At 34.2% G+C, this 12,238-nt stretch overlaps 1 protein-coding gene across 3 annotated transcripts in view; it reads right to left on the reverse strand.

The window, feature by feature from the left end:
- LOC143230447 (uncharacterized) overlaps positions 1-12,238 on the reverse strand; it is a 37,599-nt gene that overhangs the window by 2,608 nt on the left and 22,753 nt on the right. For all 3 annotated transcript variants that reach the window (XM_076464023.1, XM_076464022.1, XM_076464024.1), the window contains one exon: positions 638-770. In XM_076464023.1, the coding sequence (XP_076320138.1) occupies positions 638-770 (133 nt within the window). The remainder of the gene's footprint in view (positions 1-637; positions 771-12,238) is intronic.

Genomic DNA, 12,238 nt, shown 5'->3' on the forward strand with positions numbered 1-12,238 from the left:
TCATTCATTCACTTCTAAAAACAAAAGTTTTTATGATTTAGAATGCCTCAACGAAAACGCGAACTCATAATTGCATTGGGCAGTGCCAGTGCCTGTTTATTCATAAACGTACAAGAGTAATTTAGAGTACATCTCACCACACCTATCGAAATATGAAACTCAAATGATACAGGGCTTGATATACGAGATCTTCTGGAAAACTTTCTATATCAACAGCTAAACTTTCTAACAAAAGACTGATAAATTTGTAGAAAAACCGGCGTTTTTTTACTAAACAGATAACGATTATCATCAGACCTATATAATTCTTTACGTTTATCGAATCTGCACCATAAGACTAATTATTATAAGTATGGCAGTGCGTGTCTTGTTATACAAATAGTTAGTACGTAGAACAAAAAACCTAAACAAAGTTTTAGTTGTTCATAGTGCATTAGACAATATTAAAATTCGTAACACGTATGAATGTTACGTATCTTTTGAAAAAGGAGATTTATACATGACAGGTTAAAATATAACTCTTGAACTATGGTTTATTTGTACACAGAAATGCATTAAGTTTCTTTTTCATACTTTAATTAAGTACAATATGATAAAATAAAACTTATTTTGAGAAGTCTAACGAAAATTAACCTACTGAATTTCATGCTTCCAGACGGAGTAGTGGAACTTTGAGACATTCTAAGAAAGTCAGTACATCCAGTAGTAAACTTCCAACCGTCGTTATTGATAGTTAATGCTTTATAAGGTGTAAGCTCACTTGCTTGCCGCTAGAGGAATAATAATAATAATAAAAAAAATATTATTTCGAGGCATTGTCTATCTCTATTAATGTAAATAAAACGTCCGGGATTATTTTGTTCAATTTTATCAAATGCTACTACATATTTAAATTTGAAGTGATATCATATTGATTTTGTGTTATGGTTATCTTTTGAATAAACAAGTACATAACCAGATTGAAGGCGACAAAGGAATCTGTATATATATATTTCTATGCGTGATTTTAAAATATGAAGTTGCAAAACTAAAAAAAACCAAAACATTTTAACCTCTGAGGGTGGATCCAAGAGAAACTAAAATAATACTATAGGATATTTGAACGTTTCCGGAAGAACTACACTAAAAAGCGTGAAAACAAGACTGAAGTAGTGATAAACTATCTACAGTTAGGTAGATCTGGAAACGACAGGCGTGGAGAATACCTTAGTGTAACAATTTTTTTATCTGACGGGTGAATTTTTATGTGAATTCTACAACAGAAAGCAGAACTGCAACTGAAAATATCTGCCTGTCAAGGAAGCATAAAGGAAATACACCATCATTAGTTCCTCCGTGTAAATGTTTATGAGTATGTTTAAAAGATTTCTGACGTGTCTGAGTTGTATTTTTGTTTTATTGTCCATGATCTGTGTACTTTTCCATTTTAATATGGAAACGTCCCTTGACAAGAATTAAAGACTTTGATAAACAGTTTGAAAACTACTATGACACTTCAGAAAAGAAGTATTGAACTCACTCAGCTTTTCGCTTTACAATTTTTTGTAAACGTTAAACAGATTCGCAGGATCCCCGAGACTAAAACTTTATTTTAACTGATTACGTTTATTTATAAAAATACGTATCTAATGAAAATTCCCTATAAATTTTATTTATGATTAAGCACAAAGCTACACGATGTACTCTGCCCACCATAGGTATCGAAACGCAGTTTTCGTCGGTCTGAGTCCACAGACGTACCACAGAGCCACCGGGAGGCTACCTATACATAGATTTGTATGTGAATCTGACTTAAAACTATTGTTTATGGATACAAGATACTATTAATTTCTAAATGACACATAATAGAAAAAATATTTTTTTTCTTCAATAGCATGAGACGTGGCCTAGCTATTTACGTGCCGAACTATGAATTATAGAGTGCATGGTCCCTGTCCCGTTGTTACAAAAACTCTCTCTCCTCACTTTGAGACTGCGGGTTCATTATAAGAGCTACGGTCAAAACTCAAGAACTGATGGTGAGCCACTTGCTTTCACTTTAGTCTATAAGATCAAAATTAGAAACGGTTAATCGCAGATAACTCTATGTAACTTTGAAACCAACAAATTTCTTCGGTATTTATACAATCCCTTTGTTCTAAATACACTCCTGCTCCTGTTTGCTTACCAGCAATATTTCTGTTACTCTTATTTAACATATTTCAAATAAAGAGTCAACCAAATTTAATATAACATGAAAACATATTATTAATGAAGTTATAAAAGATTGGTTGTTTTACTGTGTGTTGACTGGTTTGACAGGGAATATAGTACTTGTTTATACACAGACGTGAATGGATAGTCTTAAAATAAAAACGTCCCATGTTGATATAGCGATAAGTCTACGGATTTACAGCGCTAAAATCAGGGTTCGATTCCCCTCGTTGGACACTGCAGATAGTTTAATGTGGCTTTGCTATAAGAAAAACGCACACACACACACTTTGAAGTTACAAAATTACCCTAGTGTAAACTGAATATTTCTCGAACTTCTATTTCTGTGTATTTGTATCATATCATACTTCCTTTCTTGATTTTAATTCTCTCCTAAAATACCGTCTAACGGCAGATCTTTTCCTCACATTTCTCTTAATTTGTGAATTATAGCTCGAAATTATAGCTGTGTAAAAACAATACTGAACACAAAGCTTACTGGGCAGTGACTTGTGAGAGAGAAAGGATAGATCTGACATGCTATTTTCACACATCTCTGATTTCGAGTCATTATCGACAGACAATGTAAGAGGAATGTTAAAAAATGCAGCTAAACTTTTATAACAATTTTTCGGCTTATTAATTTTACGATGCTTCGTCAACTTCTGGCATTAAAATCGTCTTCTAAACATGCATAATATATAATTTTGTAACTAGAAGTTATGCTGGTTGCTAATCCAATAATTTCATGTTATATGAATATTAATTACAATTAAAAGTATACATTTTTTCATCGTATATTAATATTATGCCTAATTACAACTGTACGTCATACTCAAAGTCAAAGATAATATAATTGATAGTAATAAAATTTTAAACATGGGAATATTAAATTGTGAATTACATTAACCTTAAACGCAATGCGACAAAAATATGTAATATCCAGAAGAAACCGAATTTCGTTTTGATATATCAATCAGTAATGTATGCTCATCAAAACCAATAATTTACTTTTATTGGTATATTTGTGAAAAATGACCAATATTCACAGTAGCAGAATTATCTATGTTATTGTTAACAACTGAAATACTTTTTACTTGAAACAATGATTATCTCTGGTATCTATACGATATATGAAAAACAGTTTGTAAGATAATAAGCTGAAGGGCTACATTATGCTTTAGAGAAATTTGACGTGAGAACTTGTACAGGTGGCCTCAGTAATGGAGGCTACACAGTTTCTCGGAAGCAACTGTTACCAAACGAATATACTTTCGCATGATTGCGAGCAAATTTCTACCACAACCATCTGAAGAGACCGCTCTGTATTCCGACAAATTAGGCTTCTCTTCAGCCTAAGTTTGTATTACGGCTGATAAGATTCTGCCATCACTAGGATAAACGGTCGTTTTATCAGCGATGTTCAAATAAGCAGTATCAACACAAGCTTGCTAGAAGAACCCTCGACATTCTCGCTCCCCTACTTCCCCAGTGTCAACCGTCTCCACCTTCTTTTATATTGAAGGAGAATAGCACATTGAAACAGCGCAATTTCACGCCTCACGTGAGAGCGCTGCTTGCCTACTCATTTCTCTACTGAATCTTAACTGTTCACTTCATAAAATGTTCTAATGTAGAAAATGAGAAGTATCATAGTTCATGAGAGATAAACAAAATATAAAGATTTTTCATAGTTATTGTACTGGTTTTTGTATGAGTAGTAAAACGAATAACAAACACTCTATTAAGATAATGTTTCACATGTTCAGTGTTTTCACTTCGTAAATTTTGCTAGATAGATAGATATTTGTAACAGTTCTTATTCACAGAAACTTAAAGTTTACAAAATTTATTGATATCGTAGCTTCTTGCAATCTTCACCGAGTAATTAGAAACATACATCCCCCTTAAATTGTAACCCATAGACGAAACGTGTTTGTGTTTATGGAAGTTCATGTTCTCCAACGGGCAGAGCGTAGCCCGGTACTTGTTGCACCGAATTCTCGGTTCTGTGATCCTCGCTTCCGTACCACCGAAAACAAAAATCATTCTTCGCATTCTGGGTGCGTTATAAAAGTGATGGTCAAATCCCACTACTTGATTAGAGTAGCTCATGGGTTGTCAGTGTACGGTGCCCCATAAAAGAATGGCAGCTAGCCTTCAAGCAGCTTTGCATCAGAATAATCAAATAACATGTTCTCACACGTCTCAAATAGGCTCAGACTTGATAATGAACAAATAAGAACACCACGACTCTGCTTCTGGTACCACAGCATTCACAGTGGCTTAAATAAGAAATAAAATAACAGAGAAAGGAAGTTTCATAGAACTCATTCAACAAACTAATGACTAAGCATTTTCAAACATGAAATCTGGTTTATTCTGAAATCGTACTGCAAAAACAAAATAACTTTGTCCAGACTGGCATGTAACAGTTGCACATTACATGGAAATATGGCCGGAACTCAGATTTGTATTTGATAAGAAAATTAGAATATTTTCATTATTCTTTATCGACTTGTTATAACCTATATTTAAAAAAATTGTATTTTTTAAAAATCGTGTTCTTGTTTTTATTTAGCCAATGGTATTTATATAATGCTAAGTAGGTATGACAGTAATTTTCATCGCTCTACCACAGAGCCCTTCAGTGGCACAGCGGTAAAACGGCGGATTTTATAACGCTAGGAACCGGGTTTCGATATCCATGGTGAGCTCAGATAGCCTATTATGTAGATTTGTGCCACAAGGGAAAAATTGTTGTTTCTCCGAACATAAGGCAATGTTTATAATAAAAAAAAAAGAAAAAACGACATGTTAGTTAATTTCAAATTGATCTGAAACCTCTTAAGATATATAAAATGTTATTTTAATTACGGGTTACTTAATTGTTACGATTTATATGTTATTAATTCTAAACCATTTAGTCTGTACACTGCAGGCAAAGTTATTTTATTGTCTTTGAAATAACAAAAGTGTATTACATCTGCGGCCCGGCATGGCCTAGCGCGTAAGGCGTGCAACTCGTAATCCGAGGGTCGCGGGTTCGCGCCCGCGTCGCGCTAAACATGCTCGCCCTCCCAGCCGTGGGGGTGTATAATGTGACGGTCAATCCAACTATTCGTTGGTAAAAGAGTAGCCCAAGAGTTGGCGGTGGGTGATGATGACTAGCTGCCTTCCCTCTAGTCTTACACTGCTAAATTAGGGGCGGCTAGCACAGATAGCCCTCGAGTAGCTTTGTGCGAAATTCCCAAACAAACAAACAAATTTATTACATCAACATTATTAACTGTCTTGATATTTCAATTGACCCTGATTAAAATCTTTAATTTGGGTATTTACTACAAAAGTATTTTATTAGCCCAATTATGGCTGATATTTTCCTCGGTGAGTAAGTAGTCCATGATTTTACTTTTATTAAAACTACATTTTACAAGCTTACGTCTAAATTGATTTCTTTGCTGTAACTCAGCAAGGAAATATTTTCTTATTATAATTTTTTTACGTAACGATACGCACCAATGAGTCTATCACGCACTTTTAATTTCGACGCTTTTAGTCCACATTTTAAGTTTCCTCGTGTTTCTCGTTTTCTATTAATGATACAGTCTCTAAAGGAAGGGCATGTGCTTCTTATAAGACCTTGTGCGGTGGTAGCTGCTCCCTGGCAGAATCATGAATGGCATGATGATAAGGAAAGAGAGATCCATCGAATGTTTAATAGCATCAAAACCTGTGATTTCATCTTAGCAAAACAAACAGTAGTGCAAATCGTAATTTGTCGCGACGTCGCGATTTTCCCCCCTCACTTGTTAAAATCCGCGTGATAACCGTGTGCTTCAAATAACAGTTATTTGAAACAAAGGTCTACACAGGACAAGATAAAGAGAAACGCAGAACGACGAGTAAAAGTCAGAATCACGGAGCTTAAGCCGATACTTAAACTGGCCTGTTGTAATATTTTTACAATCTGTTTTATTTTACTGTGAGCTTTAGTGTTTGTACATTTGTAACTTTAAATGGAGAGTAGGAATTGGGATTTGTTTTAAGAGGTCACTAACAACTGCTTATTAGCCAAAAGTAAAGAGGATCATAATGCGATATTTCTGTTCCACAGTTATAAAGGTATGAAATCACTAAAATCACCTGTGATGTGAGATGAAAGTACTGAGATAAATATTCCAATTAATGACATGACAGTTTTGACTTTTTTTTCTTTTCCATAATATAATCCTTTAGAAATCCTTAGATAATTGTTCATAGTTTTAAAGTGCCATCTTATTATTGAAACACGTCTTGTTTTGTTGGAGGAGTGATGTCTTGGCTGTTAGATTAATTAGCCTCTCTTTTACCTGAATAATGTTATATATTATAGGTGCTAGAATATTTACATTAATTCACTTATCTTTAATTTTATCAAAGATAAAATGGGCAAAATAGTCTATGTGTTCGATATTTAACTGTATTTCACTTTACGTATTCATATCATACACCTTGTCAAGCGTTTATGTGGATTATTAGAGATGGGTTCCTAGCTTTAAAACGCCATCCGAAATAAGTATAGTTCAGAAGGCATATTATGTCAAAATAGTTTACTAAGAGTTCTTAATTACGTCATATTTCGAATAACCTATTAAACATTATTTAAAAGGAACATTTTTTTTTCAGGTAAGATTTAATAGTTTGGATTACATCTCCATACAATCAAATAATTTTAAATGCAGATTGATAGATAGATGTCGTTGAAAATTAACAAAGAAGTGACGAGAAAAAATTTGTTTCTTCGTAACAAATAAACAAAGTCAATTTAAACTAAATGGTCAAATTTTGCATAAAATGGATCAAGAACTCATTGTTAAATTATAAACTCTTCCTCGTGAATTTAATGCCATCTTGTGATTAAAGAAGTCTCGATGAAATGTGCTTTTGTTGTCGGGATAAAAAACTAAGTCACAGTGGGCCCGGCATGGCCAAGTGGTTAAGGCACACGATTTGTAATTTGAGGGTCACGGGTTTGAATCCCCGTCACACCACACATGCTCGCCCTTCCAGCAATGGGGGCGTTATAATTTTCGGTTAATCCCACTATTCATTGGTAAAATAGTAGCCCAAGAGTTGGAGGCAGGTGATGAAGACTTGTTGTCTTCCCTCTAGTCTTACACTGCTAAATTAGGCACGACTAACGCAGATAACCCTCGTGTAGCTCTGCGCGAAATCCAAAAACGAAACCAAAGAACAGTGACACTTCAACTTAAATAACAAATTTGAACTAAAACTAACCCTTGGTTTGTTTTGAATTTCGCACGAAGCTACTCGAGGGTTACATGCATTAGTTGTCCTTAATTTCGTATAAAAGAAAGATAGCTAGTAATCACCACCCATCACAAACTTTTAGGCTACTCTTTTTACCAACGAATGGTAGGATTGAACTCAGATGAAACGCCACATGACTGAAAGGGCGAGCATGTTTGATGGAACGAGGATTCGAGCCCATGACGATCAGATTGTGACTCGAGCATTCTAATTACCTGGCCGTGCTGGGCCTAGCTAGCCCTTAAAGAAGTGACAAACAAATACTGGCAACTGGCAAACTAAAATCAAAATCATACAAAAGAACGGTAACATTTTAGATTTGTGTCCGCGTTTCAACGAAATTTGAAATAACACGATGATTTTAGCCCAGAACTATATTATTAGTTTTGATTTGAATAGACTAAAAGACAAAGATAAACTCGAACATACTTCACAATGAATTAGGTGACACCATCTGTTGTTTGAAAGGTTTTCAAGTTGTTTTAAGCTTTTACGTACATTTTTAATAAAATATACACTCATCAGAAATATAGCAAATGACATTATTTTTGTGTCTTTCTTTTGAGTCCGGGTGTTGTTCAACTAATTATTTTTCGTGTATGAATGCAACCTCCATAAAACTTCTTAACTAAATAATTTATCGAGTGCTCGAATATAAATGTACTCACATATATCGCATATGCACTTACAAATTAAACGTAAAAGTATAGTTCTAACTGTAATCTTTTTAATAGTTTCATGATTTAATTTTTAAATTTGTCACTGAAAATTATAAATTTTTAGAATGAGATGTAAATTCTCCATAGAAAATGTTTCTACATAACTTTACTCCACTTAATGAGATAGGTATATTTTAATACCAATATTTGTAAATTGAATTAAAAACCAAAAATAAAATAATAATATCTATTACAACTTTCTTAATGTTGCATCAATGACAAGAATCGTTATTCGACGGGTGGAAAGTTTACACATTTGATTATTATGTCACGCACGCATAGTACGAGTTTCTAATTGATCATTGAAACCTATCTTGGGATTTAACGTTGAAGGTTAATTCTCTGAGCCTGCAGAATTTAAACAAGCGCCCTAAAACCATGAGAAATACTTTAAGTAATTTCAATATTCTATTCGAATATTTAAAATTATGTTATTTCTAAATTATGAGTGAAAAGTTTTACAAATATTTTGCATTATTTTATCCTCTGTTTATCCCCCCCCAGTGAAATAATGGTACGTCTGCGGACTTGAAATGTTAGAAGCCGGATTTCGAAACCCGTGGTCGGCAGAGTACAGATAATCGACGCTGTAGCTTTTTGCTTAACTTTAAACAAACTATACAAATTAAAAATGAAACCTGTTTGTTTGTTTGAATTTCGCGCAAAGCTACACGAGGGCTATCTGCGTTAGCCGTTTTTAATTTAGCAGTATAAAATTCGAGGGAAGGCAGCTTGTCATCACCATCCACTGCCAACTCTTGGGTTACTCTTTTACCAATGGATATTAGAATGGACTGTAACGTATAACTCCCCAACAGCTGAAAGGATGAGCATGTTTGGTGTTGATGGAAATTCGGACCCGACGACCCTCAGATTACGACTCAAGCTCCTTAACCCACTTGGCCATGCCGGGCCAAGATGAAACCTACCATGGAAAACGACTGAAAACTATTACATTAAATTCCAAAATCATTAATTTACTGACCACTAATTAGTGACCACTAATTTTTGAAGTTTTTAGAAATGCCCAAAACATAAACCGTTTTTAAAGAGAAAGTTGTTCATTTCTGATGCAAAGCAACACAGTTGTCTGCCTGAGGGGATTGAATCCTGGGTGATTGCTGAACTACAAGGGACGAGAATAAGTAAATGTAGTGAACCTTTTAATCTTTTGAAATATTTTATTATCGTTGAAATAAGATGTAAATCTTGAGATATTTAATTCTTGCTAAGTGTATTCAATAACTGGCTTGAAAACGCCAAATACAATTAACAGTAGTGTTGTCAGAGCGCCCTTTTGAAAAATATTATGAATTTAAATTATAAAATATAAACATTTCTTATTTTTACAACAAAATTAATAAAAAAGTAATCATTATGAGTGTTCATTTTGCCAAAGGTGATACTTTAAACAAACTCTTTTTGATACGCTTTTCCTCCCACAAAAAATATCTTTATCATTAAGTAAACATGATAATTAGTACGAAACTTGCCAAATTAATTTTCACATCCCTAGATATTGTTTAAAATAAGCTTTTGGTTAATGACTTACTTAGTATCATGTAAGAAGTTTAAGCCTTTAGTTTGAAGATAATACTTAAAACTATTAAAATCAAAGTTAATCTGAATATCTAGGCCAAAAGTTGGAAACGTTGTCTTCTGCTACACGGGTTGGGGTTTTCACTCCATTCAACAATGTAGTTTATGTCAACCAAATCTGAATAGTGTATTTTTACCACTTTTAATCGATGGGTAACTTTGTTTGTTTGTTTTGAAATTCGCACAAAGCTACTCGAGGGCTATGTGTGCTAGCCGTCCCTAATTTAGTAGTGTAAGACTAGAGGGAAGGCAGCTAGTCATCACCACCCACCGCCAACTCTTGGGCTACTCTTTTACCAACGAAAAGTGGGATTGACCGTCACATTATAACGCCCCCACGGCTGGGAGGGCGAGCATGTTTGGCGTGAAGGGGATGCAAACCCGCGACCCTCAGATTACGAGCGCATGCCTTATCGCGCTCGGCCATGCCAGGCCCGATGGGTAACGTAAAACGATGACCACACATTGCTAAACACTAAGATCTGTTTAATGTTCATTATTTCTTTTCGCGCTAATTTTAGAACATACTGATTTGACCGTGATAACCATTGTTAACCATAGACTGCTTTCGCGCTACTTAGTAAAAATCTTAGATATGGCTACAAAAAAGATCTGTAATGGTTGTTGAAATTTCTCTTTTCTTATAAAGATAATTAAATTCTATTTAAAAGTAACAATACTTCATTCGCAATAACAACTTGACATATATTTCATGTCATAATACATAAACAAATATGAATTATAGACATGTGGTTGACCATGATCTGTATAAATTACTTTGGCACTGTATTAAAATCATATTACTAAAACCGTTAAAATCTTGGATTGGTATGATCTAACTTGCTGGTGAAATGATCAAGTTAATAGATGTGCATGTATTGAGTATTAAAAAGATGTAGCTCCTTACTTACACTTCATTAATTCTCCCTCTGTGTTTATGGATGAAAAAAATATAACTTAAGTAGCAAACGGATCACCCAGACAACTATAGTTATTATTATGCTGTGCATACAAATATATTCTACCACGCCATTGCCGATAAGGCTGCCGGGAAGCCGCAAGACTTTAAGGGAATCCGAGACGCTAATAGTCGCAAATTGTACTTATCGTTATGGCATAAAGCTATCATTATACCAATTTTATACCAAGAGCTGGGGGGACAAGATCGTTTAACGCCTGCTTTCGTTTGTTCCCTGCATAAGGATGTTAATCCGTCTCAAATTCGTTCTCTTCCCGAACTGGAAAAAGGCGGGTAAAACAGCCAATTTCCTTTGTAAGTAAAAACCAAAAACGGTAATTTGCAAAATATAATGTTGTTTTCCAAAAATTATGTATAAGTGGATGAGTATTAAACGTTTAATGTTCTAAACATGTATTTACAGTGGTTGAATTTGATTGATCCCTCTATTCGTCTAAGCAGTCAATGTAATTTATTTCATACAGAACCACTCCTTTTAGTCTATTAACTAAATAAAAACCGTAGGCGCATCATATGACGATAGAATCCCCTAATGAAACATTTTGGTATTCTTCAAATGCATAGTTATTACATACCAATCTTTCCTCTAAATTTTCACTTCGTTAAAAGTACTATCGCCCTTTCGTAGGTACATCTCATCTACGTATGACCTATGGTCTTTTATCTTTTTGTCCCCGTGAATTGAATTCCAGAGATTTATGTAAAACGTTCTTGGAACATCATGAATCCACACTTTAAAAACTACGTGTTTGATGTAGTACAGACTCTTTTTAATAATAACTTCAAAATTTGAGTAAATAACTCTGTTTGTTTTTTAATTTCACGCAAAACTACACCAGGGCTATCTGCCGCTAATTTAGCAAAGTAAGACTAGAGGAAAAGCAGGAAATCATCACAACCCATAGCCAACGCTTGGGTTACTTTTTTTTTTTTTACTAACGAATAGTGGGATTAACCGTTAAAAGGGCTAGCATGTTTGGTCGGATGGGGATTTGAACTCATGACCTTCCGATCAGGAGTCAAACGCTCTAACCACCTGGCCATGCTGAACTTAGTAAATAAGTCAGATTCACAAACAGATTTCTCAATAGTGAGTCTCATTCGGTCAGATTTTGCATCAAAAGCTTGATGGATGTATTGAAACCTAAAAATTGTTATATAAAATATCTAACTTTAAAATTTCAAGGAGAGAGAAATTTTTAAGATTCTTAGCCAACTCTCTTGCGTAGTAGTTCAATATTACCAATATTAAATTTATAAATCTTTTACCGGATAATGAGATAAATATTTATAGTTTAATTCAAAAGTTTACTTACGACCTGAATCGCTATAGCTGGTTGTGATTACAAAATGAAGAAAATTTATTTTTAATTAGAAATGCAAAGTGTATTTGTAATGCTGGCGACTACCCAAGAGAAGGAAGGAAAAGCCTTTT

The sequence above is a fragment of the Tachypleus tridentatus genome, chromosome 10 (genome assembly GCF_004210375.1).
Source record: "Tachypleus tridentatus isolate NWPU-2018 chromosome 10, ASM421037v1, whole genome shotgun sequence".
Classification (NCBI taxonomy): domain Eukaryota; kingdom Metazoa; phylum Arthropoda; class Merostomata; order Xiphosura; family Limulidae; genus Tachypleus; species Tachypleus tridentatus.